Raw genomic sequence first — 21,269 nt, 5'->3', positions numbered from 1 at the left:
GTGAATTGACTCGCTAGTCCTATCGAGGTGTGTGAATTGACTCGCTAGTCCAACCGAGGTGTGTGAATTGACTCGCTAGTCCTATCGGGGTGTGTGAATTGACTCACTAGTCCAACCGGTGTGTGTGAATCTCGCTAGTCCTATAAAGGTGTGTGAATTGACTCGCTAGTCCAACCGAGGTGTGTGAATTGACTCGCTAGTCCAACCGAGGGGTGTGAATTGACTCGCTAGTCACACCGAGGTGTGTGAATTGACTCGCTAGTCCTATCGAGGTGTGTGAATTGACTCGCTAGTCCAACCGAGGTGTGTGAATTGACTCGCTAGTCCTATCGGGGTGTGTGAATTGACTCACTAGTCCAACCGGGGTGTGTGAATCTCGCTAGTCCTATAAAGGTGTGTGAATTGACTCGCTAGTCCAACCGAGGTGTGTGAATTGACTCGCTAGTCCTATCGGGGTGTGTGAATTGACTCACTAGTCCAACCGGTGTGTGTGAATCTCGCTAGTCCTATAAAGGTGTGTGAATTGACTCGCTAGTCCAACCGAGGTGTGTGAATTGACTCGCTAGTCCTATCGGGGTGTGTGAATTGACTCGCTAGTCCAACCGCGGTGTGTGAATTGACTCGCTAGTCCAACCGAGGTGTGTGAATTGACTCGCTAGTCCTATTGGGGTGTGTGAATTGACTCACTAGTCCAACCGAGGTGTGTGAATCTCACTAGTCCTATAAAGGTGTGTGAATTGACTCACTAGTCCAACCGAGGTGTGTGAATTGACTCGCTAGTCCTATCGAGGTGTGTGAATTGACTCGCTAGTCCAACCGGGGTGTGTGAATCTTGCTAGTCCTATCAAGATGTGTGAATTGACTCACTAGTCCAACCAAGGTGTGTGAATTGACTTGCTAGTCCTATCGAGGTGTGTGAATTGACTCGCTAGTCACACCGAGGTGTGTGAATTGACTCGCTAGTCCTATCGAGGTGTGTGAATTGACTCGCCAGTCCAACCGAGGTGTGTGAATTGACTCGCTAGTCCTATCGGGGTGTGTGAATTGACTCACTAGTCCAACCGGTGTGTGTGAATCTCGCTAGTCCTATAAAGGTGTGTGAATTGACTCGCTAGTCCAACCGAGGTGTGTGAATTGACTCGCTAGTCCAACCGAGGGGTGTGAATTGACTCGCTAGTCCTATCGAGGTGTGTGAATTGACTCGCTAGTCCAACCGAGGTGTGTGAATTGACTCGCTAGTCCTATCGGGGTGTGTGAATTGACTCACTAGTCCAACCGGGGTGTGTGAATCTCGCTAGTCCTATAAAGGTGTGTGAATTGACTCGCTAGTCCAACCGAGGTGTGTGAATTGACTCGCTAGTCCTATCGGGGTGTGTGAATTGACTCACTAGTCCAACCGGTGTGTGTGAATCTCGCTAGTCCTATAAAGGTGTGTGAATTGACTCGCTAGTCCAACCGAGGTGTGTGATTTGACTCGCTAGTCCTATCGGGGTGTGTGAATTGACTCACTAGTCCAACCGGTGTGTGTGTGAATCTCGCTAGTCCTATAAAGGTGTGTGAATTGACTCGCTAGTCCAACCGAGGTGTGTGAATTGACTCGCTAGTCCTATCGGGGTGTGTGAATTGACTCACTAGTCCAACCGGTGTGTGTGAATCTCGCTAGTCCTATAAAGGTGTGTGAATTGACTCACTAGTCCAACCGGGGTGTGTGAATTGACTCGCTAGTCCAACCGAGGTGTGTGAATTGACTCACTAGTGCAACCGGGGTGTGTGAATTGACTCACTAGTCCAACCGGGGTGTGTGAATCTTGCTAGTCCTACTGATGTGTGTAAATTGACACGCTAGTCCAACAGAGGTGTGTGAATTGACTCGCTAAACTGGATGTGCTAGATGTACTACATTCAGTCATTCACACTTGGAAGAAAGGCAGTGGGAACTGTCTAAATACAGCTGTGGAAGCCATGAGGATGTGGAAGACAGGCAGCGGGAACTGTCTAAATACAGGTGTGGAAGCCATGGGGATGTGGAAGACAGGCAGTGAGAACTGTCTAAATACAGGTGTGGAGTGGGAACTGTCTAAATACAGGTGTGGAAGCCATGGGGATGTGGAAGACAGGCAGTGGGAACTGTCTAAATACAGGTGTGGAAGACAGGCAGTGGGAACTGTCTAACTACAGGTGTGGAAGCCATGAGGATGTGGAAGACAGGCAGTGGGAACTGTCTAAATACAGGTGTGGAAGCCATGGGGATGTTGAAGACAGGCAGTGGGAACTGTCTAAATACAGGTGTGGAGTGGGAACTGTCTAAATACAGGTGTGGAAGCCATGTGGATGTGGAAGACAGGCAGTGAGAACTGTCTAAATACAGGTGTGGAGTGGGAACTGTCTAAATACATCCGTGGAAGACATGGGGATGTGCTACTATGTAAATAATTCAAGGTTACAGATATGGATGTGATAATACGTTTATTTTTAAGTGCAAGTATAAAGATCACATTGGCTTTGAATAATTACAACATTGTCAGTGTTGGAAGTGACTATTCCACTATGTTCAGGCCAGTTTTCACTCAATACTGCCTGTGAATGGGTGTTCGATTAGATGGCCACATTGTTCAAGGAGGAAATTCACTGGGACAATTGCTGTCATTCAATGCATTGCTGCATACCATTCAACCACAATCTGTGGTATTGTGGATCCAGTTGTGTTTTGGTGGTTATAGACTTCACTACAGACAGATGTAGGATCAGAATCTGACCTATTTTGTCACAACAAAAATAATCCTGCAGCAACAGGAATTGAACGTTTAGTCCATAATGTTTTGATCAGTGGTTAAGCTATTAGATAAGATTCATTTAATAGTCACATGTACAGGGTTACAGATGTATTACAGGGTACAGTGACATTCAGGTAGCTGGTGGCTATTCAGCAGCCTGATGGTCTGGGGTTAGAAGCTATTGGCCAGTGTGTTGCGTGTGATACAGCCCGGCAGTAGGCTCTCGATGGTGCTCCTGTAGAACACAGCAAGCGCCCTTGGAGACAGGCCACATTTCTTCATCCTCCTGTTAGATTAGGGGCTGTTAGTGACCCAGAGGAAAGTGAGGCATAATGGGATTTATCCAGGTTTCCTGCCACACAGTCACCTGATGTTATGTGTTAGCTGCTCATTAAGACACACTGTTGGGGCTGGGGGTTGGACAGGGGTTGGGTGTGAGGCAGAATACATCAACACAGCGCAGCGCCAGCAAAGAATATTACATTGTGTGAAAAACACCACAGGATCATACACGCCTAAATGTCTACCCGTGGTGGGAGTCAGGGTGACTCACCTTAATAACATGCTTTGCATTCCAAATCGATTGGAGCTGATCACCGTGTGTCATGCGCTCCCGGTCATTTCCGTTCACTCCTGTTCGCTGTACACTTTTGTCATTTACCGCCGTAATTACAAGGCATTTGTCTTCCACAACAAGATGCCTTGATGACATTTGAAAACGGCCTTCCCTATAAGTGACGCATGACTTCTTGACTGGTTTTAAATCAAACAAACACTTTAATGAACACCACCATCACGTCAGCCAGGAAATAACACTAGGGGCATATTGTTGGAGTGATGGATGGTTTCATGTGTGTGTCTTTGTCTGTGTGTCTCTCTCTCTCTCGCTCGCTCTCTCCCTCTGTGTGTGTGTGTGTGTGTTTCTCTGTGTGGTGTGTGTGTGTGTGTGTTGGGAGGAATGTAAGTGGCTCACAGACAGATAGACAGTAGATAGTAGGCAGTTGAATTACCTGTTCATTTGGAAGGAAGGGACCAGATGGTTATTGGCTTAACTCTCAGGAGGGTAGTATTTTTGGAGTCCCTGAGCAAGGCAATTAGTTCAGGATGAGACACAGCTGGATAAATGGAGATGGGTGCAAACTGTAGTTTCTCAACCTCAGTGTTCTGGAACTGTAGTGTTTCTCAACACCAGTGTTCTGGAACTGTAGTGTTTCTCAACCTCTGTGTTCTATAACTGTAGTGTTTCTCAACCTCTGTGTTCTATAACTGTAGTTTCTCAACCTCTGTGTTCTGGAACTGTAGTGTTTCTCAACCTCTGTGTTCTATAACTGTAGTGTTTCTCAACCTCTGTGTTCTATAACTGTAGTGTTTCTCAACCTCTGTGTTCTATAACTGTAGTGTTTCTCAACACCAGTGTTCTGGAACTGTAGTGTTTCTCAACCTCTGTGTTCTATAACTGTAGTGTTGCTCAACCCTGGTGTTCTATAACTGTAGTGTTTCTCAACCTCGGTGTTCTATAACTGTAGTGTTTCTCAACCTCTGTGTTCTATAACTGTAGTTTCTCAACCTCTGTGTTCTGGAACTGTAGTGTTTCTCAACCTCTGTGTTCTTTAACTGTAGTGTTTCTCAACCCCGGTGTTCTGGAACTGTAGTGTTTCTCAACCTCTGTGTTCTATAACTGTAGTGTTTCTCAACCTCTGTGTTCTATAACTGTAGTGTTTCTCAACCTCAGTGTTCTGGAACTGTAGTGTTTCTCAACCTCAGTGTTCTGGAACTGTAGTGTTTCTCAACCCTGGTGTTCTATAACTGTAGTGTTTCTCAACCTCTGTGTTCTATAACTGTAGTGTTTCTCAACCTCTGTGTTCTGGAACTGTAGTTTCTCAACCTCTGTGTTCTGGAACTGTAGTGTTTCTCAACCTCTGTGTTCTATAACTGTAGTGTTTCTCAACCCCGGTGTTCTATAACTGTAGTGTTTCTCAACCTCTGTGTTCTATAACTGTAGTGTTTCTCAACCTCTGTGTTCTATAACTGTAGTGTTTCTCAACCTCTGTTCTATAACTGTAGTGTTTCTCAACCTCTGTGTTCTATAACTGTAGTGTTTCTCAACCCCGGTGTTCTATAACTGTAGTGTTTCTCAACCTCTGTGTTCTGGAACTGTAGTTTCTCAACCTCTGTGTTCTGGAACTGTAGTGTTTCTCAACCTCTGTGTTCTATAACTGTAGTGTTTCTCAACCCCGGTGTTCTATAACTGTAGTGTTTCTCAACCTCTGTGTTCTATAACTGTAGTGTTTCTCAACCTCTGTGTTCTATAACTGTAGTGTTTCTCAACCTCTGTTCTATAACTGTAGTGTTTCTCAACCTCTGTGTTCTATAACTGTAGTGTTTCTCAACCCCGGTGTTCTATAACTGTAGTGTTTCTCAACCTCTGTGTTCTATAACTGTAGTGTTTCTCAACCTCTGTTCTATAACTGTAGTGTTTCTCAACCTCTGTGTTCTGGAACTGTAGTGTTTCTCAACCTCTGTGTTCTATAACTGTAGTGTTTCTCAACCCCGGTGTTCTGGAACTGTAGTGTTTCTCAACCTCTGTGTTCTGGAACTGTAGTGTTTCTCAACCTCTGTGTTCTATAACTGTAGTGTTTCTCAACCCCGGTGTTCTGGAACTGTAGTGTTTCCTCAACCTCTGTGTTCTATAACTGTAGTGTTTCTCAACCTCTGTGTTCTATAACTGTAGTGTTTCTCAACCTCTGTGTTCTAGAACTGTAGTGTTTCTCAACCTCGGTGTTCTGGATTTGTAATGTTTCTCAACCCTGGTGTTCTATAACTGTAGTGTTTCTCAACCTCTGTGTTCTATAACTGTAGTGTTTCTCAACCTCTGTGTTCTGGAACTGTAGTTTCTCAACCTCTGTGTTCTGGAACTGTAGTGTTTCTCAACCTCTGTGTTCTATAACTGTAGTGTTTCTCAACCCCGGTGTTCTATAACTGTAGTGTTTCTCAACCTCTGTGTTCTGGAACTGTAGTGTTTCTCAACCTCTGTGTTCTATAACTGTAGTGTTTCTCAACCTCTATGTTCTATAACTGTAGTGTTTCTCAACCCCGGTGTTCTATAACTGTAGTGTTTCTCAACCTCTGTGTTCTATAACTGTAGTGTTTCTCAACCTCTGTGTTCTGGAACTGTAGTGTTTCTCAACCTCTGTGTTCTATAACTGTAGTGTTTCTCAACCCCGGTGTTCTGGAACTGTAGTGTTTCCTCAACCTCTGTGTTCTATAACTGTAGTGTTTCTCAACCTCTGTGTTCTATAACTGTAGTGTTTCTCAACCTCTGTGTTCTAGAACTGTAGTGTTTCTCAACCTCGGTGTTCTGGATTTGTAATGTTTCTCAACCCTGGTGTTCTATAACTGTATGTCACACCCTGACCATAGAGAGCCCTCTAATTGGGGATCATACTTAGTGTGTCCTTTTCCCCACCTGCTATGTGGGATATTGTTTTGGATGAGTGACTATACGCGCTACGTATTTCATGATCGCTATGTCTTTGTTGTTCTTGGATGTTTCACTATCATTAAAATGTGGAACTCTACTCAGGCTGCGCCTTGGTCTTGACACTGTAGTGTAAATTCGCTGCGCCTTGGTCTTGACACTGTAGTGTAAATTCGCTGCGCCTTGGTCTTGACACTGTAGTGTAAATTCGCTGCGCCTTGGTCTTGACACTGTAGTGTAAATTCGCTGCGCCTTGGTCTTGACACTGTAGTGTAAATTCGCTGCGCCTTGGTCTTGACACTGTAGTGTAAATTCGCTGCGCCTTGGTCTTGACACTGTAGTGTAAATTCGCTGCGCCTTGGTCTTGACACTGTAGTGTAAATTCGGATGAACTAAATACGCTATCAAAAAGCCATGTTGTGGCAAGTGATTTAGACAGGGTGTGATACACCCATTATTTTATATGACAGCCTGAAATGGCTTCATAGTTAGGTTCCCAATTTCCCAAACTAATAACTATCTAGCTGACTAGCTAAAGCCAATTTAATTAAATTACTAGTTATTACATAGAAACAATTCATTTTATTTAAATGTATTCATCAAGAAGGAGTCAATAGGCTACAAAGCTTGATCAAATTCATTTAAAAACATACCTCCTGTGAATCTTGCCCATCCCCGGCAGCTCAAATCAAATCAAATTGTGTTGGTCACATACACGTGATTAGCAGATGTTATTGCGGGTGTAGCGAAATGCTTGTGCTTCTAGCTCCGACAATGCAGTAGTATCTAACAAGTAATATCTAACAAATTACACAACATACACCCAATACACACAAATCTAAGTAGGAATGAATTAAGACTATATACATATGGACGAGCGATGTCAGGACAGAAATCAAAAGCTGTGTGTGTCACTCAACACTCTCTCTCCTCTTCCACTGACGATACTGTCTGCACCTCCAGAGTATCTAACGTCCTGCACCACTAGAGTATCTAACGTCCTGCACCACTAGAGTATCTAAAGTCCTGCACCACTAGAGTATCTAACGTCCTGCACCACTAGAGTATCTAACGTCCTGCACCACTAGAGTATCTAACGTCCTGCACCACTAGAGTATCTAACGTCCTGCACCACTAGTGTCTAACGTCCTGCAACACTAGAGTATCTAAAGTCCTGCACCACTAGAGTATCTAATGTCCTGCACCACTAGAGTATCTAACGTCCTGCACCACTAGAGTATCTAACGTCCTGCACCACTAGAGTATCTAACATCCTGCACCACTATAGTATCTAACATCCTGCACCACTAGAGTATCTAACGTCCTGCAACACTAGAGTATCTAAAGTCCTGCACCACTAGAGTATCTAACGTCCTGCACCACTAGAGTATCTAAAGTCCTGCACCACTAGAGTATCTAACGTCCTGCACCACTAGAGTATCTAACGTCCTGCACCACTAGAGTATCTAACGTCCTGCACCACTATAGTATCTAACATCCTGCACCACTAGAGTATCTAACGTCCTGCAACACTAGAGTATCTAAAGTCCTGCACCACTAGAGTATCTAACGTCCTGCACCACTAGAGTATCTAAAGTCCTGCACCACTAGAGTATCTAACGTCCTGCACCACTAGAGTATCTAAAGTCCTGCACCACTAGAGTATCTAACGTCCTGCACCACTAGAGTATCTAACGTCCTGCACCACTAGAGTATCTAACGTCCTGCACCACTAGAGTATCTAACGTCCTGCACCACTAGAATATCTAACGTCCTGCAACACTAGAGTGTCTAACATTCTGCACCTCTAGAATATCTAAGTGCCTGCACCACTAGAATATTTAACGTCCTGCACCTCTAGAGTATCTAGCGTCCTGCCTAGCATATCTTTGCTCCTGGGTCACTTTTGAAGAAACCACTTACTAGGGAGAATAGGGGAGGGGGACAATACTTTTATTAATAATTATGATAAAAAGTGGGCTTAAAAATTAAGTTTAGAAAGTTCATCAAAAAAATGGGGACCATTGTACACGTTATAGGCATGACCTCTCCGGATATAGATGTGTTGAGTTGATCCAGTAGGTTCTGGATCTCCAGACTTCTTCCCTTTTCCTTCCCAGACTCCTCTAACTGCCCTCCCTCCCTCCATCCCTCCCTCCCTCCCCATACCTGTCCCCTCCCTCCATCCCTCCCTCCCATACCTTTCTCCCCACCAGTTCCCTCCCTCCCTCCCACCCTCCCCGCACCTTTCTCCCTACCAGTTCCCTCCCTCCCTCCATCCTTCCCTCCCTCCCCGTACCTTTCTCCCTACCAGTTCTCTCCCTCCCTCCATCCCTCCCTCCCACCCTCCCATACCTTTCTCCCTACCAGTTCCCTCCCTCCCTCCATCCCTCCCTCCCACCCTCCCCGTACCTTTCTCCCTACCAGTTCCCTCCCTCCCACCCTCCCCGTACCTTTCTCCCTACCAGTTCCCTCCCTCCCTCCATCCTTCCCTCCCACCCTCCCTACCAGTTCCCTCCCTCCCTCCCTCCATCCCTCCCTCCCACCCTCCCCGTACCTTTCTCCCTACCAGTTCCCTCCCTCCCGCCATCCTTCCCTCCCTCCCTGTACCTTTCTCCCTATCAGTTCCCTCCCTCCCTCCCACCCTCCCCGTACCTTTCTCCCTACCAGTTCCCTCCCTCCCTCCATCCTTCCCTCCCTCCCTGTACCTTTCTCCCTACCAGTTCCCTCCCTCCCTCCATCCCACCCTCCCCATACCTTTCTCCCTACCAGTTCCCTCCCTCCCCGTACCTTTCTCCCTACCAGTTCCCTCCCTCCCTCCCTCCATCCTTCCCTCCCTCCCTGTACCTTTCTCCCTACCAGTTCCCTCCCTCCCTCCATCCCTACCTCCCTCCCCGTACCTTTCTCCCTACCAGTTCCCTCCATCCCTCACACCCTCCCCGTACCTTTCTCCCTACCAGTTCCCTCCCTCCCCGCACCTTTCTCCCTACCAGCTCCCTCCCTCCCTCCCGTACCTTTCTCCCTACCAGTTCCCTCCCTCCCTCCCTCCATCCCTACCTCCCTCCCCATACCTTTCTCCCTACCAGTTCCCTCCCACCCACCCCGTACCTTTCTCCCTACCTGTCTCCTCCCTCCCTCCATCCCTCCCTCCCCGTAACTTTCTCCCTACCAGTTCCCTCCCTCCATCCCTCCCTCCCTCCCCGTACCTTTCTCCCTACCTGTTTCCTCCCTCCCTCCCTCCATTCCTCCCTCCCCGTACCTTTCTCCCTACCAGTTCCCTCCCTCCATCCCTCCCTCCCTCCCCGTAACTTTCTCCCTACCAGTTCCCTCCCTCCATCCCTCCCTCCCTCCCCGTACCTTTCTCCCTACCAGTTCCCTCCCTCCCTCCCGTACCTTTCTCCCTACCAGTTCCCTCCCTCCATCCCTACCTCCCTCCCCGTACCTTTCTCCCTACCAGTTCCCTCCCTCCCTGTATCTTTCTCCCTACCAGTTCCCTCCCTCCCTCTCCGTACCTTTCCCCCTACCAGTTCCCTCCCTCCCTCCCTGTATCCTTCTCCCTACCAGTTCCCTCCCTCCCTCCATCCCACCCTCCCTCCCCGTACCTTTCTCCCTACCTGTTTCCTCCCTCCCTCCCTCCCTCCCTCCATCCCTCCCTCCCCGTACCTTTCTCCCTACCAGTTCCCTCCCTCCCTCCCGTACCTTTCTCCCTACCAGTTCCCTCCCTCCCTCCCTCCATCCCTACCTCCCTCCCCGTCCCTCCCGTACCTTTCTCCCTACCAGTTCCCTCCCTCCCTCCCTCCCTGTACCTTTCTCCCTACCAGTTCCCTCCCTCCCGTACCTTTCTCCCTACCAGTTCCCTCCCTCCCTCCCGTACCTTTCTCCCTACCAGTTCCCTTCCTCCCTCCCGTACCTTTCTCCCTACCAGTTCCCTCCCTCCCTCCATCCCTCCCTCCCACACCTTTCTCCCTACCAGTTCCCTCCCTCCCACCCTTCCCGTACCTTTCTCCCTACCAATTCCCTTCCTCCCTACCCGTACCTTTCTCCCTACCAGTTCCCTCCCTCCCGTACCTTTCTCCCTACCAGTTCCCTCCCTCCCTCCCTGTACCTTTCTCCCTACCAGTTCCCTCCCTCCCGTACCTTTCTCCCTACCAGTTCCCTCCCTCCCTCCCTCCATCCCTCCCTCCCTCCCCATACCTTTCTCCCTACCAGTTCACTCCCTCCCTCATCCTCAGCCTTCCAAAAGGTAAGCCTTCCCCCAGACAGTCAGGCAAGACAGACCCTCCCTGCCTCCAGTTCCTCGTCCCCCTCCCCCTCCACCTTCACCCCACGTGCCATGAGACAGTGGGCCCCAATTTCACACCAGTTTCTCAGCCTGCTCAGTCGAGGGTGAGTGAGGGCTAAAGTGGTGAGTTTCTTTAAATGCCCAGATGTAGCTTTGAGCAAACACGTTGGCACTTAAACACCTAATCCGTTTTTCCGCTTTGTGTTTGCTTGTCCTGGTTCTTGGCATGGAGCCTAGACTAGCTGACAGCAGGGGGTTGTGTGTGCGCATGTGTGTGTGTGTGAGCAACATACTGTAGCATTCAGTAAACAACCTGGCAGGTGTGTGGATTTAGTGGTGGTGACGGTGATTTTGGTGGTGGTGGTAATGGTGACGGTGTGGGTGATGGTGGTGGTGGTGATAGTGACGGTGATGGTAATGGTGAAGGTGGTGATAAAGTAAGATAGCAACAGGACAACTGTAGTAATGGGACTTGTTTTTATTTTGAACTAAACCATAGACTGTAACTTTGTTCTCTGAGGAGGGTCATGCCATTAAAATTACACACACGCGCGCACGCACGTGCACAGACACACACACCCCTGAGTACCATCCTAGGCCGTTGCGACCCAGTTATGAATGCTTGCTGCGGGTCAGCCTTTTTAAAAGCACCCTGATTCACATTGACCCAGAATCTGATGGTTATTCTGCACCTGGACTTAAAAATAACAATTTTCCCCTCACCATTCCCTCGCATACAGCCACTGTTCTCCTGCTGACAATGCCATCTCCCCTTAAGCACTGCTACCGGAAGGAAGCCATTTCCAGGGGTTAAATTGAGGGCAGAAAGGTAGTGGACTTCTTTCCACTTTGATTGGAAAGAGTAGAAAACACAAGTAAACCTCCTGTTAAAAGTCCATTCCTTTTGAAGACCATTACCTCATGTCTAGGACACCACATCCATTGTCGAGAGAGGCAGAGGGAAAGGAAGAGGATGTAGTATGAGTGAAGAGGATGTAGTATGAGCTAAGAGGGTAAAGGACGAGTGAAGAGGATGAAGGAAGAAGATGGATGAGGAGGAGAGGAAAGAAAGAAGAAGGAAGGATGCGGGAAGGAGGGGGGAAGAGGGAGATGAAGAGGAATATCGGGAGGATAGGAGGGGGGGAGAAGAAGGATTATATTTTTTACATCTTTATTTAACTAGGCAAGTCAGTTAAGAACAAATTCTTATTTACAATGACGGCCTACCCCGGCCAAACCTGGACGACGCTGGGCCAATTGTGTGCCGCCCTATGGGACTCCCAATCACGGCCGGTTATGATACAGCCTGGAGAAGGGTGTAGAGGAAACAGAGGAAGATGAATAGGGAGGATAGAGAAAGAAGCGGATGAGGTCTAATGGAGGAATGAAAACCGAAACTGACAGGCGAGACCACCTCCTAATTGCCTACCTAACTGGAATGAAGTTCCCTTATTAACCACAAGGTCAATGATACGGCCCCAAATATTATCCCCAGAATCTCACATATCAGCAGCATGTGAGTCTTCACAGCCTATGTACAGTATATGTGTTGAGTGCTGTTGTATTGGCAAAGAGTATCTCTCTCAGTGGTTGGCAACACAAAGCAAGGGTGCCTCTAGAGCAGGGCTATTCATCACTTACCTTACAAGAACCGGAGCCTGCTGGTTTTCTGTTCTACCTGATAAGTAATTGCACACACCTGGTTTACCAGGTCTAAATCAGTCCCTGATTGGAGAGCAACAATAAAAAAACACAGCGGAACTGGCTTCCAGGTTCAGAGGTGAGTTTGAGGGCTCTATAGCCTGATGAAACTGCCTTTCTTTACCTTCTCTACTTTAAACAGTTGTGTATGTTTAGTCATTCTCCTAGTTCCAGTCCCAGGAGAGGTATACATTTAGCCTGATCCCATACCTGTTTGTGCTCCTGTACCACAGTGGCCACAATAGTTGGCTTTACAGCACCAACAGGTCTGAGACCAGGCTAACATTCAGCTGTGTGTACAGTATGATATCTATCTGGCTTAAAGAGAGAACGTTCAGCTGCTTGTAAAATATGATACCTATCTGGGTTAAAGAGACAACGTTCAGCTGCTTGTAAAATATGATATATATCTGGGTTAAAGAGACAACATTCAGCTGTGTGTACAATATGATATCTAGCTGGATTAAATAGACAACATTCAGCTGCTTGACAATATGATATCTATCTGGGTTAAAGAGACAACATTCAGCTGCTTGTACAATATGATATCTATCTGGGTTAAAGAGACAACATTCAGCTGCTTGTACAATATGATATCTAGCTGGGTTAAAGAGACAACATTCAGCTGTGTGTACAATATGATATCTAGCTGGGTTAAAGAGACAACATTTAACTGCTTGTACAATATGATATCTAGCTGGTTAAAGAGACAACATTTAACTGCTTGTACAATATGATATCTATCTGGGTTAAAGAGACAACATTCAGCTGTGTGTACAATATGATATCTAGCTGGTTAAAGAGACAACATTCAGCTGCTTGTACAATATGATATCTAGTTGGGTTAAAGAGACAACATTCAGCTGTGTGTACAATATGATATCTAGCTGGGTTAAAGAGACAACATTCAGCTGTGTGTACAATATGATATCTAGCTAGGTTAAAGAGACAACATTCAGCTGTGTGTACAATATGATATCTAGCTGGGTTAAAGAGACAACATTTAACTGCTTGTACAATATGATATCTAGCTGGTTAAAGAGACAACATTTAACTGCTTGTACAATATGATATCTATCTGGGTTAAAGAGACAACATTCAGCTGTGTGTACAATATGATATCTAGCTGGTTAAAGAGACAACATTCAGCTGCTTGTACAATATGATATCTATCTGGGTTAAAGAGACAACATTCAGCTGTGTGTACAATATGATATCTAGCTGGGTTAAAGAGACAACATTCAGCTGCTTGTACAATATGATATCTAGCTGGATTAAAGTGATACATGCAGTCTCCTGGATAGAAGCAGTGGTTCTGCCAAGATACAGCAAGACAAAGCAGAACCACAGTATATCCTCCGTTTAAGTGTCAGACCTAGTATCGCTTACCACAAGTCTTCTCTTCCGGCCTGCATTGACACAGGCACATATACAGTACAATCACCTCTCTGATGGAAATAGGCTAGCCAAATGGAGCTGATATTCAGGCATGAAAGCTTGGGCATGCTCTAACCTCCCCATCCTCTCCACTGCCCCCCTCCCCCTTCCTGTCCCATTCGAAGGGCCTTTACTTGAAAAAACACAACAGAGCAGCCTGTTGCTAAGCTACGTCTTTAGTTATTTTCCATCCTGGGGAACAAACATGGAAGCAGAGGATAGGGGAAAGGGAGGGAGCAAGAGAGGGAGATAGGTAGAGGGGAAGAGGAGGGAAGAAGAGTAGAGGGGATAGAGGGAGAGAGGAAGAGGGGTCTCCTTGGTCTATACATGCAAACCGCTCCATCACTGTGTCCAGGGAAACAGACCATACCTCTCCATCACTCTGTCCAGGGAAACAGACCATACCTCTCCATCACTCTGTCCAGGGAAACAGACCATACCTCTCTATCACTCTGTCCAGGGAAACAGACCATACCTCTCCATCCCTCTGTCCAGGGAAACAGACCATACCTCTCCATCACTCTGTCCAGGGAAACAGACCATACCGCTCCATCACTCTGTCCATGGAAACAGACCATACCGCTCCATCACTCTGTCCAGGGAAACAGACCATACCTCTCCATCACTCTGTCCAGGGAAACAGACCATACCTCTCCATCACTCTGTCCAGGGAAACAGACAATACCTCTCCATCACTCTGTCCAGGGAAACAGACCATACCGCTACATCACTCTGTCCAGGGAAACAGACCATACCTCTCCATCACTCTGTCCAGGGAAACAGACAATACCTCTCCATCACTCTGTCCAGGGAAACAGACCATACCTCTCCATCACTCTGCCCAAGGAAACAGACCATACCTCTCCATCACTCTGTCCAGGGAAACAGACCATACCTCTCCATCACTCTGTCCAGGGAAACAGACCATACCTCTACATCACTCTGTCCAGGGAAACAGACCATACCTCTACATCACTCTGTCCAGGGAAACAGACCATACCTCTCCATCACTCTGTCCAAGGAAACAGACAATACCTCTCCATCACTCTGTCCAGGGAAACAGACAATACCTCTCCATCACTCTGTCCAGGGAAACAGACCATACCTCTCCATCACTCTGTCCAGGGAAACAGACAATACCTCTCCATCACTCTGTCCAGGGAAACAGACCATACCTCTCCATCACTCTGTGCAGGGAGATAGGAAACAGACCATACCTCTCCATCACCGTACAGGGAGATAGGAAACAGACCATACCTCTCCATCACTTTGTGCAGGGAGATAGGACACAGACCATACCTCTCCATCACTCTGTCCAGGGAGATAGGAAACAGACCATACCTCTCCATCACTCTGTCCAGGGAGATAGGAAACAGACCATACCTCTCCATCACACAGTCCAGGGAGATAGGAAACAGACCATACCTCTCCATCACTTTGTGCAGGGAGATATATACAGGTATGCTTTTTTTAAAATATAATTTTCTTAGATTAAGAGAATTTAGACATATTTAATCAGAGTGATTCAAATCTAAGATTATACATGGTTGTTTCTCTGGAGCAAAACATGAGAATGACAAAGTAATCAAAGTAACATGAGTATGACCAAATAATAAAAAAATGTTGGCTATGCGAATTAGAGGTGATAAAGAAGAGATCTCAAATTGGATTTCAATTTTCTATGGGTTTAATAAAAATAATGATTTATTTAATTTTCAGAAAATAATCTCAGTGCATAAAAATCCAAACAGAAAACAACACATTTAAATTGAGATAGTAGAGATGGAGATTGAATGTCTATATTTGGTTTGTGATGAAAGGCTGTGAGTTGAGGCAGTTTGGATTGGAAATGCAGTGTACCTTCAGGGGAGGGGACATCGATGGTCCAGCCAGAGAGAAACAAAGACAATCTGACAAACAGACCTGTAGCGCTTCATCAGAGCACCACATCTGCTTCTCCGACGGCCAGGTCCTCCATAGGACCCGCTCCTCTGTAGGTACTGGTCCTCCATAGGACCCAATCCTCCGTAGGTACTGGTCCTCCATAGGACCCGCTCCTCCGTAGGTACTGGTCCTCCATAGGACCCGCTCCTCTGTAGGTACTGGTCCTCCATAGGACCCGCTCCTCTGTAGGTACTGGTCCTCCATAGGACCCGCTCCTCTGTAGGTACTGGTCCTCCATAGGACCCGCTCCTCTGTAGGTACTGGTCCTCCATAGGACCCGCTCCTCTGTAGGTACTGGTCCTCCATAGGACCCGCTCCCCTGTAGGTACTGGTCCTCCATAGGACCCGCTCCCCTGTAGGTACTGGTCCTCCATAGGACCCGCTCCTCTGTAGGTACTGGTCCTCCATAGGACCCGCTCCTCTGTAGGTACTGGTCCTCCATAGGACCCGCTCCTCTGTAGGTACTGGTCTTCCATAGGACCCGCTCCTCTGTAGGTACTGGCCTTCCATAGGACCTGCTCCTCTGTAGGTACTGTTCCTCCATAGGACCTGCTCCTCTGTAGGTACTGGTCCTCCATAGGACCCGCTCCCCTGTAGGTACTGGTCCTCCATAGGACCCGCTCCTCTGTAGGTACTGGTCCTCCATAGGACCCGCTCCTCTGTAGGTACTGGTCCTCCATAGGACCCAATCCTCTGTAGGTACTGGTCCTCCATAGGACCCGCTCCCCTGTAGGTACTGGTCCTCCATAGGACCCGCTCCTCTGTAGGTACTGGTCCTCCATAGGACCCGCTCCTCTGTAGGTACTGGTCCTCCATAGGACCCGCTCCTCTGTAGGTACTGGTCCTCCATAGGACCCAATCCTCCGTAGGTACTGGTCCTCCATAGGACCCGCTCCTCTGTAGGTACTGGTCTTACATTGCCAAACATATAGCACCCACCTTGGGTGATGCCACGGCTGCTGAAAAGCGCACGAAAGTCACCACATCTTGGCAGCAGTTAAACTTTTACTGCAGTGGGCTAAATCAGAGTCACACAGAGTGTTTCTTGGTAATCTTAAATAAATCTACTTTGAAACAAAAGTAAAAACCTCACACACATGGTTATGGACTTAAAAAACGTTTGACACAGAAACACGGGATTTTAGGCAAAGTTTTTGAAGTAATGTTTATAAATGATGAAATGATCCAAACTATTCTGCCATCTCTGGACACAGCATGCTGTACCTGTTGTTATTCTTCCTGACAGATGAAACCATAAAGCCATGGCTGCATTATTTAAATCCAAACAGCCATCTCTGGACACAGCATGCTGTACTTGTTGTTATTCTTCCTGACAGATGAAACCATAAAGCCATGGCTGCATTATTTAAATCCAAACAGCCATCTCTGGACACAGCATGCTGTACCTGTTGTTATTCTTCCTGACAGATGAAACCATAAAGCCATGGCTGCATTATTTAAATCCAAACTGCCATCTCTGGACACAGCATGCTGTACTTGTTGTTATTCTTCCTGACAGATGAAACCATAAAGCCATGGCTGCATTATTTAAATCCAAACTGCCATCTCTGGACACAGCATGCTGTACTTGTTGTTATTCTTCCTGACAGATGAAACCATAAAGCCATGGCTGCATTATTTAAATCCAAACAGCCATCTCTGGACACAGCATGCTGTACCTGTTGTTATTCTTCCTGACAGATGAAACCATAAAGCCATGGCTGCATTATTTAAATCCAAACTGCCATCTCTGGACACAGCATGCTGTACTTGTTGTTATTCTTCCTGACAGATGAAACCATAAAGCCATGGCTGCATTATTTAAATCCAAACTGCCATCTCTGGACACAGCATGCTGTACTTGTTGTTATTCTTCCTGACAGATGAAACCATAAAGCCATGGCTGCATTATTTAAATCCAAACAGCCATCTCTGGACACAGCATGCTGTACCTGTTGTTATTCTTCCTGACAGATGAAACCATAAAGCCATGGCTGCATTATTTAAATCCAAACAGCCATCTCTGGACACAGCATGCTGTACCTGTTGTTATTCTTCCTGACAGATGAAACCATAAAGCCATGGCTGCATTATTTAAATCCAAACAGCCAGCTAGCTATAAGCCAAAAATATAGACTTTTCATCCCAATTCTTCAACTCTGAGAGTCAAGACCACGAGATGTATGTGATCAACCCCCAGAGGAGTCAAACCCTCCAAATGGATTTTAATAATGACACAAAAAACACAAAAAATTAAAAAATGAATTACAACATTTACAGAGCTCTCTGCCTAGAAGACCTCACGGTGCGACGGCAACCACGGAAGTGGTCTTTGAAAAAATAAAATGGCTGCCAGGCTCATTGGTAGTGCTGGAGCATTGGGAGGCTGATTACAACCCAGAGCCACCATGCACCTGCACCCACTTCAATAAATGTTTTCATCTGTTTCCCTCCGCAGCCAAGAACTGCTCCTACTTCAAACACTTCACTAAGGAAGAAGAGGCCAAAGGGTTCCAAGCCAAAACTCAGAAAGGTGAGTTCTCTCTCCTTCGTTACAGGCTTCCGGTGAATGAGCCACAGTGCAACATTTTTTTTAAAATACATTCGGTCAGATTCACCACTGTGGCGATTTTAAGCAATTTACAACTTGAGTTTTGAGTTGTAAATTGAGTAATACATGAGTACAATTCCCTCAAATATGGTGCATTTCCTTAAATATCAGAACTGTTAATCCTTGTTTTCAAGCAATGAGGGGCCTATGATGTTGAGGGGGAGGCATGGTGAATAGGAATGAGATGTATACTATGTGTCTATGGGACTGCTCATTGGGCTCACAGCATGACAATAAAACACATTCAGTCAAAACACAGACATGAATGGTACCCTCTGTGATTGGTGAACACTTTCTCTCTCCCTTTCCCACACACACACACACACACACACACACACACACACACACACACACACACACACACACACACACACACACACACACACACACACACACACACACACACACACACACACACACACACACACGCCTGCTATTAGTTATTATCCCCGCGTCAGGGGAAAAAACGAGATCTTTCCGCATCTCACATTGCTCTCCTCAAAACAGATGCTATTCTAGGAGACTACTGCAGAACCCTTACAAATATACATTGTTGTGTGCAGAGTATGCTATAAGCATGACAACACTCATTAAGACAGACAGGTAGAAAGCTAGCATGGCTTGCCATCAGCAGGATTTACTGGTTGAAGGTGAAGTAACTTTTGAGTGTAATGGAGTTGACTGGTGACATTAGTACAGGAGCTGGAACCCAGTTCTAATGAAACATGTTTTAACTATGTGTGTCCTTATTGTAATGAACACGATGGGAGACAGAGAGCTGGTTTCAAGCGCAGGGCACAGCAGGTGTTTATTGTGAAGGACCACAGGAGTAGGCAGGTAGCTGGGTCCAGGGGCATGCAGAAGGTCATACACAGGGGGTCCATAAAGGCAAAAGTACTGGCAGGGAAAGGCAAAAGGCTCCGTTTAGTGAGGCAGGCAACACTATCATACACAGGAGGAGTACATTACGGGGAAACCAGAGCGCCATATAACAAACAATACCTCACAATGATTGGGTGCAAATAACTGAACTAAATAGTGTGTGATAATGACATACAGGTGTGTGAACAGATGATCAGAATTCAGGTGATTGGAATCTGGAGAGTGAGCTGCGTTCAGGGGATCTATGTGCTTGAGAGTGTGAGCTGGAAAGTGGGCTGGAAAATTAGTTGCATTCAGGGGATCTATGTGTTTGAGAGTGTGAGTTGGAAGCAGACGTTACACTTATTGGTTGAAATCAGGATTCTGCACTGCTTTTAACGGAGGAAAGGTTGCTTCCGTCCCCTCTCATCCCTGCTTGCGTGAATTTAGTTGAAAACGTCACTTTGCCCTGTGGACCTATTGGCTGTGCCTATGTCCCAAATGTCTCTTTACGGACTCTAGTCAAAAGTAGTGCACGACTGTATATAAGGAAGAGGGTGCCATTTGGGACGCATCCATAAGAATCCCTAGCAGATCGGTATCACAGGCCGAGGCAGCCCACCGTAACGTCTGAGGTTATGCATGTAGACACAGATTGTATGTCTCCCTCTGTGTCTCTCCACAGCCAAGCCATGACAAAAGTAGCTACTTGAGTGGAACGATAACGCTTATTTCACACTCCATGCTCTCCTGCTGCTCAGTCAGGGCGTTACGACGGGAAAGTGAGCCCTGGCTTATCGTAATCTGTACAATGGGCCTGGAGGATTGGAGGGGGGTTAGAGAGGAGAGTCGAATGAGTCACCTGGAGACAAGTCTTCTTTCTTCATCACTCCTCTCCTAGAAGCAGTGCTAATAGACGGTTTTAGTGTATTGTAGCATGGTTAAACCAGACTGAATGCTGAGCTCAGTGAAACAGTGGGGATCACACCATTCAGTCTGCTGGTTCAAGCAGGCTAACTATATAGTCAGTGATGGTTAACGAAGACACTGTTCAAGAGGGCTCTCTGCTGTATTCTCTTCATGCTGATTAAGGTTCATTGGAGGGGCATGGGTTAGTGGCAGTTCCAATGCCTTAGAATGGGAGATGGGTTACAGTAAGAACTGAATGATTTTCGGTTGGAAATCAAGATGGAAAGAAACAGATTGAGGGCCCCAGATCCTCCGAAATGCTTGACTTGAGGATCCTTCTTTCTAGCATAACAATAGACAACATTACAATACACAACATTACAATACACAACATTACAATACACAACATAACAATACACAACATTACAATACACAACATTACAATACACAACATAACAATACACAACATTACAATACAAAACCTCAAAGTTGACTCATTAGCACTGTCATAAACAATGTTAAACTGGCCATGGCCATGTAAGGCACACCGTAGCAAAACGTTTTGCAACAGAAAAATGGGAATATGTGTTCTTTTTGGACAAGTTGAGGTAGTATCTCCCCATTCCAGAACATTTTCTCTCCACTGAAAAAAATCCAGGTTCTCTCTCTCTCTCTCTCTCTCAGAGTACAACCTCTCAGCAGCGGCCATTGCTGTGTTCAGCCTGGCCTTCATGACCCTGGGGTCGCTGTGTGTCGTGTGCTCCTTCGGGAAGGGGAGGGACTACCTGCTGAGGCCTGCTGGGATGTTCTTTGCCTTCGCAGGTCAGACACATCTACTTTGACTGAGATTTCACGTCATACATCAGGCATGACTTCAAAGAACATTGTACATGTTTCTGCCTGTCCATCCAGGTTCATCAGTTATTTGTTCATTTGTTCGTTAGTTTGTCCTTTCCGTCTCTCCATCCGTCCATCCGTCTGTCCATCCATCCATCCTCACCTGTACCCCTTCTCCCTCTAGGTCTCTGCATCATCATCTCTGTTGAGGTGATGCGGAACTCCACCAAGCGGATGATTGACAGCGAGGAGACCGTCTGGGAACAGTACTACTACTCCTGGTCGTTTGAATGTGCCTGCACCTCCTTCGTCCTCCTGGTCTTCAGTGGTCTCAGCCTGTTGATCCTCTCCATGCCCCAGATGCCACGCAACCCCTGGGAGACCTGTATGGACGCAGAGCCAGACTCCATGGAGCCCTTAGACTAGTAGTAGTAG

At 46.7% G+C, this 21,269-nt stretch overlaps 1 protein-coding gene across 1 annotated transcript in view; it reads left to right on the top strand.

The window, feature by feature from the left end:
* The window catches only part of LOC139424047 (calcium channel, voltage-dependent, gamma subunit 1b), a 25,168-nt gene extending 3,908 nt beyond the window's left edge, over positions 1-21,260 (top strand). Inside the window, exons 2-4 of the mRNA XM_071175736.1 lie at positions 18,075-18,149; positions 20,682-20,819; positions 21,019-21,260. Of these exons, the coding sequence (XP_071031837.1) occupies positions 18,075-18,149; positions 20,682-20,819; positions 21,019-21,260 (455 nt within the window). The remainder of the gene's footprint in view (positions 1-18,074; positions 18,150-20,681; positions 20,820-21,018) is intronic.
* The last annotated feature ends 9 nt before the right edge of the window (positions 21,261-21,269 follow it).

Source organism: Oncorhynchus clarkii, chromosome 13, assembly GCF_045791955.1.
Source record: "Oncorhynchus clarkii lewisi isolate Uvic-CL-2024 chromosome 13, UVic_Ocla_1.0, whole genome shotgun sequence".
In the NCBI taxonomy this organism is placed as follows: domain Eukaryota; kingdom Metazoa; phylum Chordata; class Actinopteri; order Salmoniformes; family Salmonidae; genus Oncorhynchus; species Oncorhynchus clarkii.
Note: the sequence above shows the minus strand (reverse complement) of the source record. Positions and strands in the feature narration are given on the sequence as shown.